Source organism: Akebia trifoliata, chromosome 11 (assembly GCF_017979445.1).
Source record: "Akebia trifoliata isolate Shusen 1 chromosome 11, ASM1797944v1, whole genome shotgun sequence".
NCBI lineage: Eukaryota > Viridiplantae > Streptophyta > Magnoliopsida > Ranunculales > Lardizabalaceae > Akebia > Akebia trifoliata.
Genome location: NC_141385.1, coordinates 48,876,291 through 48,893,697, shown reverse-complemented (window position 1 = coordinate 48,893,697; position 17,407 = coordinate 48,876,291). Strand labels below are relative to the sequence as shown.

General features: G+C 34.8%; 2 protein-coding genes across 2 annotated transcripts; one reads left to right on the top strand and one right to left on the bottom strand.

Annotated features, from left to right (window-relative positions):
• Positions 1-1,529: 1,529 nt before the first annotated feature.
• Positions 1,530-4,659, top strand: LOC147392341 (seipin-2-like). The gene is given in 3 exon segments (XM_086459565.1): positions 1,530-2,473; positions 2,476-2,552; positions 3,873-4,659. Coding segments are annotated over 3 exon segments (969 nt in total). The 5' UTR covers positions 1,530-2,073; the 3' UTR covers positions 4,365-4,659.
• A 350-nt stretch (positions 4,660-5,009) lies between these two features.
• Positions 5,010-9,098, bottom strand: LOC147392340 (aquaporin NIP1-1-like). Its single transcript, XM_086459566.1, has 5 exons — positions 8,705-9,098; positions 7,674-7,898; positions 6,439-6,639; positions 5,999-6,060; positions 5,010-5,336 (listed from the first exon to the last, which is right to left on the bottom strand). Exons 1-5 carry the CDS (start codon positions 8,846-8,848, stop codon positions 5,117-5,119), a joined length of 852 nt encoding a protein of 283 aa, XP_086315692.1. The 5' UTR covers positions 8,849-9,098; the 3' UTR covers positions 5,010-5,116.
• Between the last annotated feature and the right edge of the window lie 8,309 nt (positions 9,099-17,407).

Below are 17,407 nucleotides of genomic sequence, written 5' to 3'. Positions count from 1 at the left end.
CCCCCCACAATAATTTTCCAAGTGTGTAAGGATTTATGAGTTACGACATATAACAGTGGCGGTCAAAAAAATTCACCGCTATCACAAAAAGTATTCCATTCTTTGTTGCCCCACGTGGGTAAAATCTTGGCTTGCCCTGATTTTCAACCTTCACTCCAAGTTTTATTTTCTTCAACATTCAAATCTAAGAATAAGATGGGATTTTTTGGGAGGTTGAAGATAATGGCTTTAGGTAAGAAACTCAAAAACATCCAATTGTATATTCTTGAAATTTTCTTGAATTTATTATAGATTTCTTTTCAACTTTATCGGAATTAATTCAATTGAACCCTATTGAATAATTGGAATTCTAAACTTTGTTGGAGCGCTTTAATCCATGACTTTCAACCTAACATTGACCCTTTGTAAGAAACCTTAGATTTTTCTACCTAGAATTCTATAATTTTTTATTCCAAATCCTTTTGCATGTATTGATATTTGAAGGTTAAAGCACACAAAATCTTAAGGTCAAAATAAGAGTAATTTTTTTTTACTTGGAAGGATGAAGATGACTGATTTTGAAAAGAAATTAGAGTTTTTCTTTATCGTGATTTTCTGACTCCCCCATTTGATATACTCCCCATTCTACTCTTCCGACGCGGAATGTGACAAAATCATAGATTTTCTTTCCTCTGGATGCACAATTGCACATCCCAATAAACATGTGCAGTTGGGTATGTCGAGGAAGAAAATCTACGATTATGACATATGTAGGATTGTCAACGGATGCTTATCGATTCTGATACAATAATATCCAAATCTGAATCTGAAATTGTTATTTGATATTTGAATTTGAATTCGAATCCAATGATTGTTCTAAAACTCTATTTGAATTCAAATCCGATTATCCTATCAGATTTCGAATAATATTCAATTAGAGTTCAAATAATTTGTATATTAAAAAAAAAAAAAAACACAATTTTCCTTATTAAACAAATCTATTATATATTATATTATTTATATAATAAATAAAATAATATATATTATATTATTCATATAAAAAATAAATCAAATAAAATAATATATATTATATATTATTTCGAATGCATATTATCATATTTGAATATATAAAACTATTCGAATTCGATATCCAAAACTTTCAGATAATATCCATTTTTTCGAATTCAAATCGGATTCGAATTTTCGACTATCCATTGATACCCCTAGTCACATGCCACGTTGAGAGAATAGAGGGGAGTCAGAAAATCATTATTAGTATTTTTTTGTTGCTAAGTTTCAAAGATGAGGGTATTTGGGTCATTTCCATTAGTGAATTAAAACTTAAGAGGGGGATGTCATCAGTTAAAAAAGAAAAAGGGGGGAATCTCAAATATTCACCAAATCATAAGGGCCATATCTAAATCACCCTATTAAATAAGATTATCTCTCTCATCGATACTCGAAACGCCACGTCATCATCTTGCTTCCTATAAATCCAACTCCTCTGCTTTCAAATCATTCGACCTTCATCACTCTCTCTCTCCCTCCTTCCCTCCCTCAAAAATTAAAAATTAAAAAAATTAAAAAGATTAAACCGAGATTTTCATTGATGGATTCGAAGATAGGAGACGACTGTAACAAGAATAAGTTCTTCAACGCTGTTGATGAAGAACTTCCCTTCGAAGACGATGTAGATGATGATGATGGGGTCAAAGTCAAACCCACTCATTATTCATCAAAACTTCTTTCGAATGGCCTCCTGCGTCGTCGTTACTCCTCTCGATTTTCCCACCAAGAAATCCCATTTAATGGTTCGAAAGATTCGAACTTTTCGAATTCTAGAATTACCCACCAAGTTTCTGAGACAATTACCCCTAACGAACAAAAAAAATTGATCTTTTACGCTTTAAATGATCATGAAAATCTGTCTCAGAGATCAAATTATCCTCATTATGAAATTTCATCAGAAATTTACGATCTTTCTTTGAGTTTTCTGTTTTTTTTGCTGGGTTAGGGATTAAAGCTATTAATTTTCAAATCAGTTTATTTATTAGCTTCTTCACTTTTCCAATTTGGTTTTTTTATAGTTCAATTATGTTCATGTTTGATCCTTTTAGAATTCTGAATTGGGCTAGAAAGCGTACAATTGAGCAATTTGTGATGATTTCTGGTTGTTTGTGTGAAATTTTGGTTGGATGTTTGAAGCAAAATTCAAAGGTATTGGTGAGGTTTGGTTGGGGATTTTTCTGGTCAGCTTATGTGTGTTTCTTGTTGTTTGGTTTTCTAGTTTTGGGATTTGTAATTGGTGGTGTTACAATGAGGTATGTGGTGGAGGAACCAATTCAGATAACAGAAACCCTAAATTTTGATTACACCAAGAGTAGCCCAGTTGCTTTGGTCCCAATTATATCTTGCCCTAGTGTCTCATGTGGTGTAAATTGCACAGAAAATGTTGAAGTTGGAAATTTAAAATTTCTTGGGTCACACATTTTTCCTTTAATCACAAATCGCAACTCGCTGTCTCGTTGGCATTACCGGAGTCCAAGTATAATCGAAAGCTTGGGGTCTTCCAGGTATTTCTTTACATCAGTTTTCGAGTTTTTGTTCGATTTTTCTATGTGTGTTGTGTTTTCGTCCATTTTGTTCATCTTACCTACTCAATTCTAGTGAATTTTAGCTGTTGTCTCATTCCAATGTGTTTGTTGTTATTCAAGAGTTATATTTTGCCTTGATGTTGTGACCCTACACTTACACTTGAAGCTTCCTTCGGCCCCACCAAAGATGGGCTTATAATTCTAGCTCCTATTAGCTAATCTGCGGGGTAGCTACCGCATAGTTGAGCCTCTTTAGAGATGCCTTTGAGAGCAACAGCTCATGAGTGTAAACTCGCTTGCGTAGGGCCCATGTAAGAGTTTTTGAATTGGCTTATGACCATATCATAGATGGGCTTACAACTTGTTTAGCTAAGAGAGTAGGAATGTTACCCCCCTAACCCCCCGAGGGCTGGGGGAAGCTTCCTTCTTTGCTAGAGAAGAATTGTAAGTATTATTTACATGGCAGAGGTTTTGGAGTAGGTTCATGATTTTTGTTTTCCTTTTAATTGAAGGGTTTTTCATGTAAAACCTCGGTGCATTGTTCTCTTGTATTTTCTTTGTTGTACCAATTGGTTAGATCTTCACAAATTGCCACAAAAACATATATAATAATAATCAAAGAGACACCCATATCAAAAAGTTACGTCTTGATTAAGATCAAAGTTGAATTTCGCCATTCTTAAATATTAAGAAAAAAAGGGAACAAATTCATCATATCATTTATTTTCATAAAAAATAATTAATTATTTACAAAAATGACTATATATACTCATTTTGAAATTACATTTTTTCATACTTGATATTGTACTTCTAACAAAGTTGGTACTCAGATTTCATAAAACCCTCATGGGGATGTTCCACTAAAATGAGAGAAAATTGTTTTTTTTTTTCCTTATAGTCAATAATTTTTCTTTTGAAAATATGAGTTTATGTATTTATTTAAAGATGGTTTTTTTTTAGGGAGAATCTTCTTTAATATGTATATAGCCCCTTTAAAGATACAAAACGCTCTTGAGACTTCTCTAGGAACCTTATGATGAGTAAATTAACACCATCTTGCTTTGTTGTTTGGGGCTTTGGGCACATGCATCCTAGGTAATTTAGTCTTATGGTTCGTCGTAATACTATTTTCATCATACCTAATTATTAGTAACAGAAAAACAAATTACAAACAGCTCTCAAAAATGATTAGGGAATCGATGTATCATTTAACAAAATCGCTGTTCAATTCTAAGTACTTTCCATCAAAGTTCGTAATGTAAATATTTGTAACTCATCTGTAATTTTTTCTGTTCGAAGGTCAGGGTAGACTTCTTATCAGTAAATGGTAAAGTCACAGCAAGTTCAAGCTACCCATGTATGCTACAATTCAAAAGTCAGCTTATCCGCAATCTCGAGACCTTCCTTAAAAGTGTTCCTCTCCTCACCGGCTACTCATCCGAATCACAAACTCTAAACTTGAAAATGAGAGGCTTGAGGAGAGGAAACGAGCCGACTTCTTGCTTAAAGGTGATCCTTGAACAACGAGCAGAGTACAGGCCTGGCACCGGAATACCTGAAATTTATACTGCTTCTTTGGTTCTTGATTCTGAGCTTTCTCTTATAAAAAGGATTATTTGGAATTGGAAGAAAACTATGTTCATTTGGGCTAGTATGGTGTCATTCATGTTGGAATTAATGTTGATTTTAGTTTGTTGTAGACCTGTTATTATTCCGAGACCACGAAGAAGCCATGGCTCTGCCAAAAGATTTAGTGCTGTAAATACTATAACATGGATGAAAGGAAACTGAGACTAGAGGTTCCATGGGCATGGTGCGATGTAGTTGGAGAAAATTTGTTCTGAGATATCAGACATTTTCAAAGACAATAATGTTTATTTGGTATTGTTCCCCTACTTTTATATTAATGTATCATTTATGGTTGTTCTCAGTTTCTGATAATCGAGTGTCATGTAACCTTTATGATCAAATAATTATTTCATACTAACCCTGAGGGGGTGGTCCAATGGCAATTTCGAATCCAATAAGCGGTGAGAGTCAGTAGGTTGTGTGTTCGATACCTAGTATGAGCAAATGCGGGTGTTGCATGTGCCCGGGGGAGGGTCCCATATGCCTTGATTTCAGCCCTGGCTAATCCGGTCCCCCCTAGTCGGACATAAGTCCTGACACCCCCGTTATCAAAAAAATAAAAATAATTAAAACGATTAACTTTGTCTAAAGCCAAGTTAATCCAATTCAACTTCTCGCCGAACCTAAAAATCACATTATGGTCCATGGAGAAGCACCTCATAGATGCGTCCACACTTTCAGCTTCCACAAGAAGTGGGAAACCGTCGAGTGAACAAATTAATTTTTTTCGTAAAGCCCACTGACCATCACATTGGCACAAGTATGGGGTAGACACATTCATGGAGTTGAGTCTCCTACATTTCCATATAGTAACATCTAATAAGGATATATATGTATATATATAATGGTCGAAGATTATATATACTTTATAAAACCAACAAAATACATGGGAACTATTTTTTTTCCCCAATATTTCAATTGGAGCCATTTCTTTCTAAGCTCTTGAGGAAAGATCCGCTGCTAGTGAGCTCACGCAATGGCTTATCGGTGAAACGAATGATATTGTAGGCCCATGCACCTGATATCGCCCCACAGGTGGGCCCCACTAAGTATATCCATATTCCCACATAACGATTTGATACAATTGCTGGTCCCAAACTCCTTGCAGGGTTCATCGATGCTCCTGATATTGGCCTGTCAAAGTCACATATACACATACACACCAATCAACCCCAACATCATATATTTATGGCTGTTTCAATATTCAACAACGATAACAAAAGCCGTATCCCAAGGATTTGAGATCAGCTAAATAAAATCATATTCCTCCATTTCACTATGTCTAAAGCCAAGTCTTCTGTTAGATTGACTCCAATGAGAGTCAAGATTTACCCGAGGCTTGACTCTTAAAAGGGTTGGTGTAAGCCCTAATAAAAGCCAAGTTTAATGAGTCAGGCTAACCATAATTTTAATAATAGAAGGCATGGCTTTGGACTAAGTGGACGATCGCAAATCTTTGAGATAAGATTTTGATGATGATGATCAGGCTAGGCAGGGTCGGGTTAAGTAAGACACGTTATTTGAACATCGGGCATGGGGTTCAGACTCATCAGGTGATTAGGACCCACCAAAAATCTGGCCCAAATGCAACCAGACTGGGTATACCAATTTTAGTAAAGACCCGACCGAGTTAATGAATGGGCAAGTTTTTATGGGCAATTAAAAATTCAACAATTAGGATCCGGTTCGGCCCATTGATACCCCTAGCACTGATGCTGCTGCATGTAGTTTCATCACCATCCAATAGTTTAATCAAGAGCATTCTTGTACATTAGTCTAAAGAAATAAATAAGTACCCAGCAAAAAGCACGTTTAGCAGTACGGTTGCACCCACAGCAAGCCCAGCAAGTTCTCCAATCTGCAATAATTTAAAATTAATTATCTTAATCTAAGCCTCCATAAGTGTACATAATATAAAGAATGATACAAATAAAAGGGCACCCTTGATTAATAAAATTAGTTTAATTTTAAAAGTTTAAAAGTTTAATTTATATGAAGTATATATACCCAGCACTCTTTCTAGGAGAAGTAGGAGTTTAGAAAAATTAATAAATGTAAATCATACACAACATTCTTTTTAGGAGAAAGCGGAAAAATAAACAACCTACTAAAGTATAAGAGCATTTTTTTATAATTTAAAAAGATTATTTGACGTGAATTTTGATCAACAAAACTCATTATTCTCAAACAAAAATGATAAAGATGTGACAAAAGTAGGTGGTGCAGGAGAGCATACAGCTCGATTATCGGTGGCAACACCCGAGATCACAAACATGAGGTAGAAGGTGATGATGAACTCCAACATCAGGGATTGGAGGTCAGAACCAGCCGGTATTGTTCCTGGGAAGTGCTCGTGCCGGAAACCGCTGAAGAGTAACCTTAGTGTTCCACTCGCAAGTGTCGATCCTAGTACCTGAGCCGATATATAAGCTGGCACCTTCCATGCAGATTAAGGGAAAATTAGAGGGGGAAATGGAAGTAAATATAGCAATTAAAATAAAAGTTAGAAAAAAAAAAAAAAAAAAACAAAGAAGTTAAAGAGAACGTTTCATTATCATCAGCTCAAGCTCCTAATGACTCAAAAAATAAAAATAAAATAATACATTTGATGGTCAATGTTTGGTAAACCTTTGGATAATCTACCTAGTTTACAAGATATGGGCCAAGGTGGTTGCAATTTACAACCACTTCATGAATCTCAGCAGGAAAAAATCTAGTCCCAAAGAAAATTGAAATTCAATCCATTTCAGTCCAAAAACTTCAGGTGTGGATCGAGGAGTTGAGTTCTGATAAGGATCAGATATGATAATATATTGGATTGGTTCTGGATCACCCATATCTTGATCCGATAGGACCCCGATATGATAAAAGAGGAGAAAGTATGTAAATTATACTATATTTTGTTTAAATAGCTAGATGAAGTTTATTTATGTATTGTACGTCAGATCGGATTTGATCCAATCCAAACCTGGTTTAATTTGGTTCTTATATTATTGGATTTGGATCCTAATATTGGCATCCGATAAAAACTCAATTCGACAAAAGTCTAACCCAATTTTTATAAGATAAGTTCCTAGTCCAATCCAGTCCTTATTAAATTGGTCCCACATTGACCCCATCCCTACTCCTTTTACAATTTGGACCATTTTAGTAGGATTCATTATATGATTGGGTTCACACAGTTTGTGAGTACGAGGCTGATCAAACCTACATTAAGACATTCCAAGGTAATTCAACTAAATGTTTCGATATTACCATTTCATATATATGCATTATTGAATGGGGCCTACTTGATTTAACAGGAAAAAATTCTACAAAGTGGTGAGGGCCCTTTAATTTGCGATGTGTACATTAAGGTCATTTAAAATGTTAAACCTTCATCGAGACGATTAATCAGTCCTATTTTAAATTGTATTTTTCGATATGTAAATGCAAATTTAATGAGACTTTAATGGATGATATATATTATACCTGTTTCCATGGGAATCTCCCGCAAGTGGCAAAGGCAATAGAGACAGCGGGGTTGAAGTGGGCACCAGAAATATGGCCGACAGAGTAGACCATGACCATCACCACCAGACCCCAAACTATGCTAATCCCGGGGAATGTCACCACTTTGCCTTCACTAAGATTCACCACCACCGCCGCACAACCTGCAAATATCACAAAATATGTCCCCAACACCTCCGCAATCAACTGCATCCAACAAACATAAATTTGATTAAAAATCTTCTAATTGTTTAGTAATTAACAAAGAAATATACATTGAATTCCTCCGATACTTTCTTAGTCTTGAGGCTAATAATTAATTAAATGGTACAATTGAAATTCACCATTTTAGAATTCTAATTCTTAGTTTTGGATAGATTAGGTTGTTGGGCTTGAAACTTAAGTTCAATTTCATTTATAAATACCTTTTCATTATGTCATAATAGATATGAAACTGCATGACTTAATTTAGGAATGGTTTGGTCAACTCTACTTTCAATAAAATTACTTCAATGAAAATACTTCTATAAGAATTCGCGATTGCGACCAATGTTGTGTCTAGAAGTGCTTTGAGAAGTTGTATAACATTTTGTAAAGAGTAATTTTTGTATTATAAATTGTGTATGATTGATCATAATGTTCTCTAAAGAATTTAAAAAAATATATATATATATTTAAAAATCATCTAAAAGCTCATAAGTTTCATTCCAAATTCCCACAAAAGTCAGATAATAAAAGCGGGTCATGCAATTCAAAAGTCTATCAAACAAGATTTTGGGACCTAAAAGTGCTTTTGATGGGCAAAAAGCTCCACCAAACAACAAGAACAAATGGATCAAGATAGAGTTGAATAGTAAAATAAGATTTCTATTGCAGATGCCAATAATAAAGGATAAGGCATGGATAATGATCAAAGAATTCACATTAAAATAAGTATTTAAAGGAGAAAAAAAATAAATATTAAAAGAAAATGTTCTACTTTTGGTTATATAGTAAAGAAGAGGAAGAATCACCTTTTGCAAGAAAGGAAGAGAGACACAAAAGACAGATTGTTTGTCTGTTTTGGATGCAAAAACATGAGAAGCTTGATGAAGGGACTCTCCACCTTCCTCCATGGATTTTGCATGGTTTCCATTAGCCCCAGAAAACTCAGCCATCACTATAACTACAACTACTTATAGCCCAAAAACAAGAAAAAAAGGAACCCAAATCAAAGTAGGAGAGACAAAGAGGAGAGGATACTCAGCTTCTTATTTATAACCCATGAAGAAGTATGCAAGAACATAGAAAAGGGTACAATTTGTGGGGACCCAAAGTTCCATAATTTATGGAGAAAAAAAATAAGAACTAGAGTCTCAGAGAAGAGTACAGATTTGGATTTTTTTTTTTTTTTTTTTAGAATTTTATGTAAGAGGGGAGATATATGAGAAGGGGTTGAGTGGGGATTGTTGAAAAGTATAACAGAGCATTAAAAGCTGCTCCAACAACCCACCAGAAATATTGAAAATTTTTGGTGTGTGATTTAGACTTACATACCCCCTTAGATAATCCATAAGTTAGATACCCCTTGACCGTAGTCTTACTAAAGACACTGCTAGAAAATGACCTAAATGTTCTCATCTTCAAGAGTTTTCTTAACATGTGCCCTAAAGGCACAAGTTAAGCTCCATTAAATACACTTTGAAAATTGAATTTCCTCCCACAAATGTCTTCAAAAGTTTTTTTTTTTTTATCACAAATACCCTCAAATACTTATTTCTAAGATGTATTTAATGCAACTTAATGTCAATAAAAACCCATTTTCAATATCTTTTCAAAATATCTAATTTTTCCTTCAAAATCCAATTTCTTTGACTAACTTTCCAAAAAACTTTAATTTTTTCTCAAAAAGTTTATAGTTTTTTTTTTTTTTTTTCTCATAAGGCTTGACGCTTGGATTAAGATTAAAGATAAATACTATGTGATATCCATTTTTAGGAGGGTTATATTTTCATTCAATTTAAAGTTGTCTTTCTACAAACTATACATTTATATAACCAACTCATTTTAGGATTTCTATGAGATATTTTTCAAGAAGTGAGATTGGGAGGTTGTAATCCTCATTTTCATGAAAAATAATGAAAGGATCTCATTATTGATCATGTATGTAAATAATCTTGTTGTATCATTCCTATTCCGTCTTTTTTCGTTATAATAGTAAAGATTTTAATTTTTAATTATTACCCATAAATTGAAGAGTTTAAAAACAATGAATTTTTATTACTCATTTTAGGTTTTTTATGGATGTCTTTTTAGCGGTGGATGAGGTTTAGTAAAGTTTTTCTTCCTCACTATTATAGTAAGGCTAGTCGGACTCCACATAGAAAGTATTGATAAGGATTGGCATCAATAAGGGCGGCATGTTAAATTTTTTAAAAGGTTAGGGATATCTTAAATATTGAAAATCTGGAGGGGTATATTAAAATTATCATATAGGTGCATGGGTTCCTTGCTTCTTTAATGGCATTGTCGGTGGTTAGATAGGAAGAACATGACGGGTCGGGAGATACTAATCTCAACAACTTTCTAATGTCAGAAACCACGTTTGAGGAATAGTATCAAACGCGTTGGAGACTCGAATTTTCTAGGGATTAACATAATTTGGTAAAAATGCATTTTTCTTAAAAATCCTTAACATCTCAACCGTCCGTTTGACAGAGAATCTCAACCCACGCTTGAGACTTGAAAAGTTCTTCAATTTGATGCCTCGCATACCATGTCTATTAATAAAGTACTCTTCTTATACTTTGTACATGTTGTGTACGTCTCAAAACTCTATTATCCGTACTTACACCCATTGGAGCAAACCCAATTAGATATTTTGATTGGGGATAACCCGTGACCCAAAATCCATGTTCGTAGGTAGAGCTGTCGATGGATAAGGTCCGGATTGGATATTGGATCGGGTCGGGTCATTCTAGAATCAGTCTTATAAGGATCAGATCGAATCAAATCAAATCTATTTTGAACCCATGTATATATATGATTGGGAGGTCAAGTTTAAGCAACCCATTTTCACTATTACTTAACCCAAACCGAACCCAATTAATAATCAGATTATTTTAACATGTAAGATCCAGACTAAACCCACTGGGTCATGAATGGATCAGACCCGATTCTTATAATCATTTATATAAGGAAAAAAAGAAAATTGCAGTCCAAACAGTTGACGAAACCATGATGTAAAAGAGGGTATTTTGGTCATTGAAAAATATTCCATCATATCCCTTTCAAAACTTATCTGTTTGGCTGAATATTATTTAATTTTTCACTCCTTACAGTCATAAATGTTTAAACTTCAAAGAAGAAGTCTTGATGAAGAATCTCATTTGGGCAGCTAATCTTGACATTTAGTTTTGTTTTTCTTTCATTGGGGTTTCAAAACTATATTATTTCTTTAAAGAAAAAATCTCCACCACTGATACTTTTGATCAAAAAGATTATCATATTATGGTGGGCCCATATGTGATAAAGAGCCAATCAACTGTTAGATAACTTCCTTAATGGCTTTTAATGCTAGGTGGGTCCCCATTCTTTCTTAATCTATAGGATTATATATAAACTAATGTTCATTTCCTTGAGACACACGGCCATTCATCATCACATCTAGGCTCATGAAACACGACAAGTGGATTTGCATGAAAAATACACGTCATGCTGAAGTAAGGAGCTTCATAGTCTACGTGGGCCATGATTCAAAGGTTCAAGCTTTTTTTGTTTTTTCTTTTTATGGAATATTTTAATTCCAGAGCCAGAATGGAATCGATTATTATCTTTGAAATATTAAATATTTCCGAAATATTGTTTGGAACTTCATTTTGTTTCAAAATATATCAGATTATCAGTTGAAATTATCTTGATTTTCCTTCTGACCTTAACAATATATCAATGCGAACTTTTAAAACTTGGTCATGGATTCATTCTTAGGTTAGTATCCAAATTCCTTTTATAATCCAGAAGCGTTTAATGATCGCTAATGTGATTTATTAATGATGAAATGCAAAAAATGCTTGATATTAACCCATTTGATCTATAGACCTCTATGAACAATTGATCTATATCACTTTCTTTCCTTCTTCCATGATTTTAGAATATGTATCTTATTTTTTTCTCAAACAAGTCAACTCAGTTAAATAGGTCAAAATACATATAATTATTTTTCCTATTATAAGGTGGATTAGCAAGGGCGGAGCTAGGATTTTCTTGTAGTAGGGGCAAAATAGTTAGGATTTTGGTTAGAAGTTGAAGAAAATGATATTTAGGTCATTTTCAATTAATCAATGAGAGAAGGCTGAGTGAAGAGGCATTGTCATCTGGGGGGGATTGGAGGGAGGGGTGGGGGTGGTGGGGTGGGGCCAAATGACATGTAATTAGTTGAAAATATAGGCGCACATCAAAGTTCTATGGGGGCCATTACCCCAACTGACTCCTTACTAGCTCCGCCTATGGATTAAAATATGCTTAATTAAGAATATATATTTATATATGTTGAAAGGACCCCCTTCCCCTTTTATTCTTAGAAACTAACGAGAATAATTACAAGAGAGATCATCAAAAATAATTCTCAACAACTCTTGAAGGATAGAGGAGCTATCCTCAATAATCCAAAAAAAGATTTTTCCCACACCCCTAGTCAAGCAAGAAAATCACCCGCTCTGTTTGTTTCTTTCCAATAGAATTCAGAGGAGCATGATCAAAAGGAGAAAGCAAGAAGTTGGATTTCTTTGATCTGCTCCATTTATCTCCATGTTGACTCAAGCTTACCGATTATGCAATTCATTTAAAGTAGAAACATTCAAATCATCTGGTTGAACGAAAACTCAGATCGATATTTTCATAATCTTGAACAAGTCATCTCAGATGTTAGATGAGTCAATGGAAGATTGACATTTATAATCTGATTATGTCCCAACTGGGATAACTTGCCAGATTTTTAAAGCAATTTGATGTTATATATCAATTATTCCCATGATTTGATTGGGTAAACCATTTAAAGGTAAGCCTTGTCTTTATGGTCTATAAGATTCAAATTTTAATTAAATTTAATCTTGAAATGGTTTCTTTGTTAAATATTTTATCATTGAAGACTTTGAAAATATTTCAATCAAAACCAACAATTTCAAGTGCATGTTACCGTGAGATGTCGTCAAAAAGTGTTAAATCTGTATACCTACCAACAATCACGCTTCCAACGTGCAAAGCAAAGCCATTTGAGTCAAACTCTGCTTTTTCTATCGTGGAACTTTAAGAGTGTACCTGTAGTCTATTTTTATACGATCATTAATCAATAAATTAGCAATTAAATCCGTGCTGGTGAGATTTGAACCCAGGTTTATGGTATCATTAGTGGGTTGGCACCTGTGTTAGTGGATAAATGTCTTGCCTACTATTGGCTTTGTTCTTGCATTGGTTGCTACTAGTCTTGTCTTGTACCGTTACTTCAACCAACCCATGTGCCTTTAGCTTGGTTTTGAAAACCCACTTCTAACCAACGATGTTCATCTCTGAGTCTCTTGGAAAAAGATCTCATGTGTCATTGTGATGGAGTGCACTAAGTTCTCATTGAGACCTTTTCAGTCTAAACACTCGAGTCCTCTTGCCACAAGAGGGGAGGAACGAACAGACTACAGAGGCACTTGAGCTCAGCATGAAGGGTAGAGGCACATGAAAATTGTAGCTGAGATTTACTCTTGGTATGAATCATGTTGTTAGTTATCCAATCTCCAATGGAAACTTGGATTCTTCTTATGTTGTTTTCAACGATGAATCTTAGGCTTGAGCAAACAGTGGCGAGAGAAAATGTAAACATTTACGTGTCATCAAGAGAAAGGGCAATATAGGAAGTGTCAACAAGATATTGTATATTCTAGATAAAGATAATATTAAATTAGATGGCATAAATGAACAAATAACACAAAAATGATTAGTTGAATAGTTTCCTTCAAAAGGACCTTCTTATTAGAATATATCATTTCTTGGAACTGAAGTTTATTCATTTTTCGGTAGGTACACCATTCGACAAGAAATTTCTTTTACCTGTCCAATTTCTAACAAATCAAGATATTCTTTTGTTTGTCACTCTGTTTTTTTTCTCCTTGAGAGAGGCTGACTAGGAGGAGATGGAGAATACTAAACATGCGCTGTGAATGACTATGAAGGGGAAGTTCTCTAGTGCTAGAGCGACAAGGGTTTTACGAAATCCAAATATTTATATTCTAGAATAGTGACATTACGGACACAATGGGGGGAGGGGCTTGGTTACGATCATTGTCTAGTATAGGGGTTTACAGGTCATGTTCATAATTGACCGACCATTCCTCAGTTAGGAAGACGTTTAAAACAAACAAATGGCTGAAAGCCAATATCACCCACAATGATTTTATTGAAGTGAGCGTTCTTAGGACTGACCAATACTGTCTTGTTTCCAAACAATCACAACATAACATCCGCCAGACCTTGTCTAGTATAGGGGTTTACAGGTCATGTTCGTAATTGACTATCACTCGGTTAGGAAGATGTTTAAACAAACAAATGGCCGATAGCCAATGTCACCCACAACGATTTTATTGAAGTGATCATTCTTGGGACTGACCAATCCCTTCTTTTTTCCTCGCAATCACAGCATAACATCCACCAGACCTTATGAGGATAATAAGACATTAACACTCAAAAACCTCCCCTCTAGTGGCAGCCACATAAAGGGTACCGTTTATGGCACATGTTAAGATGCATTAAATACACCTTCAAAATTTATTTTCCACACTAAAATACCCTCAAAACAAAATCTTCCTTCCAAAAATACTCTCAAATGCTTATTTCCAAGGTGTAATTAATGCATCTTAACATGAGCCCTAGGGCACACTTTAACAAAACCCCTACATAAAAGCTCATCAAAAAAATAAACACCACCAGACTCTCAGCTAATAACAACACTGACAAAAACTTGCTGCCTTACAAAGTTCAAAAGAATTCTCGTCTTTGATAACAGAACTACAAAAGCATACCAGTAGTGAGACTTTCAGCCGCTCAAAATAAAGAGAAAACTATGCCCTTCAATTTATTTCAAAGTCAGTCACTCCGGAGCACTAAAATTCTTTTAAAGTCTCACCCACCATATCAGAATTATATGAAGCCCATCAAGATTAAATTCACTGAATAACAACCTGCTAGGCTGCTAGATTTTCAAAAGAAGTATCCTTTTAGTACTACCTTGAACAGTTTTCTTTGACCTGTTCAACATAAGAAAGTGCTGGGTTTGGTGATATATAATCACCACATTCTTTTGCTTCCAAGTGTTGATGGGTTTTTCCACTTATGTGGGGTATTTCGGGTATTGTCTTTTTATTAGCTTATGGGAAAGAAAAGGGGGTTCCTAGATGGTTGTTATTGTCCATAAAAAGGGGGTTTCTCTAAAATGAGATTTTCTCTTTGGTAGAGAATATGAGACAGCATTGAGTCTCTATATGTATTTTTCTTCTCTTGCAATACCTAGAAGCTCAAGGTTCTTGAAGGTAGTCAACACATTGTTGTTGTGGAATTGTGACAATGGGAGTGAGATCGGGATTTTTTGTTTGGGTTCTTACTAAAGTTGAGTGTAGAGATTTGGTGGATTTCATCGGAGTGTTGGAGGTAAATATAGACCTCCATTCTTGTAATTTGTTCCTTGATTAGTGGATTTCTACTCACCGACTTGCTCGTGGATGTAGCCCTATTATGTTGTTTGGATGCAATTTCAAGATTGCATATAAACTTACAGAAAAGTAAGATGTTTGGGATGAGAATTGTGCTTGATCTTCGGTGTTGGCAGCCACGCTGGGTTGTAGTTACGATATCCTTTCTTATTATTACTTGGGATTACCCTTAGGGGATTCATACTGCAGCAAAGGGATTCGGGAAGGAGTAATTGAGAAACAGGAAAGGCTATTTACCTTTCTAAAGGGGAGAAGGTAACTTTGATAAAAAAAACACTCTAACTAGCCTCCCGATCTACTTCCTTTCTCTATTCACAATGCCAAAAATTGTAGAGGCTTGAATTGAAAAACTCACAAAGAATTTCTTACGGAATGATAAGAATGGGGAATGAAATATCATTTGGTGAATTGGAAGTTGATTTGCATGCCAAAGAGAAATGGAGGTTTAGAGATTAGAGATTTAAGGTTAAAAAATAAAGCTCTCTTAGGCAAATGGCTTTGGCAATGTGGGGAAGAAAGGGATAGTTTGTGGAAGAGGGTAGTTCATGCTAAAAATGAGGAGAAGAGGTTCGGTTGGCATAGTGGAGAGGCAAGAGATACATATGGTTGCAATGTGTGGAAAGGGATTCTCAAGGTAGTTAAGCAGTTTGATAGGGGTGTCAGTTTTAGAGTAGAGATAGAGAACAAAGTTAGTTTATGAGACGATAGATGGTGTGATAACTCGATTATGTCAACTCAATACCTTTCCTTGTACGCTTGTTCACTAAAAATGAATTGATTAGTGCAACAATGTCCGATTCACAACAAGAACACTTTTTCTTGGGATCTAGGCTTCAAAAGGAATTTCAACGATTGAAAGATAACTGAGGTAACATCTTTCCTAGATCTTTTGAATTCTTTCCAATTAAGGGGGAATGATTAGAATAGGAGAATGTTTCAAGGGTAAGGATAAGAGTTTTTATATTCAGTCCTTTTACAAATCATTGCTTCCCTCTTTTGATGCTTCTTTCCTGGAGTATATTATTTGGTCTGCACTAGTTCCGTTTAAGATTACATTTTTGTATGGCTAGCCTCCTTAGGGAGGATCCTTACCTTGGATAATGTTATTTCTCGTGGTCGTTGGATTGTTCCAAATTTCTATTCTCTCTGCTAGATAGACGGAGAATCTGTTAATCACATCTTAATTCATTATTTTTTCCTAGGAGATTTGGTCGTTTTTCTTTCTCATTTTTAGGTGGAGTGGGTTTTACCTCAAACTTTATTTTCGTACTTGGAAGGGTGGACCTATAATATCTTCTCTCTTTGAAAAAGACACCTTTAGATTATTTTTCCATCGGTCATTGCTTAGGGTTTATGGAAAGAGACAAATACTAGGGTGTTCTAGGCTAAGGGAAGTACGACCCAAGTCGAATTTTTAGAGATTTTGGGCCTACTATACCTTTCGTCTAAGTTAAGCATCGATTTAGAATGGGTCTCTCAGGATTTTGTGTTCAGATGGGATTCTCTTTGTGATACGTAGACTGTTATGATGTATTATATGTTCTTTTACTCTTGTACTTCTTTTTCTTTTTCTTTTTTTGTCCTTGTTTGGGGGGCTATCTCAGCCTCAATTTCTTCCTTCTTCAATAAAATTTTACTTATAAAAAAAATATCAAAAATCGATTTCCGAGTGTGGCTTGGGATCTAGCCACAACATAAAGGATGTGTCTTGGTGTCAAAATGCTTCTAAGAAGTGTCAAATGCATTGAGCTCTGCAACCCAATATCCAGACGTGTTTGTATAATTTAGTTTCACATATTGAGTGACATACTATCAAAATGCTTTATTATCCTGTGTTAATTACACTCAATTCTCATTAGATAAACAATATAAGACAAACATGTACTCAATTTTATTTTGAAGATGTCAGCTTGTAAATAATTAGCACACTACATAAATGGTTCCAATGTCTCAGTGAGTTCTAGTGGTAAAATTTCCTCTCTTGCC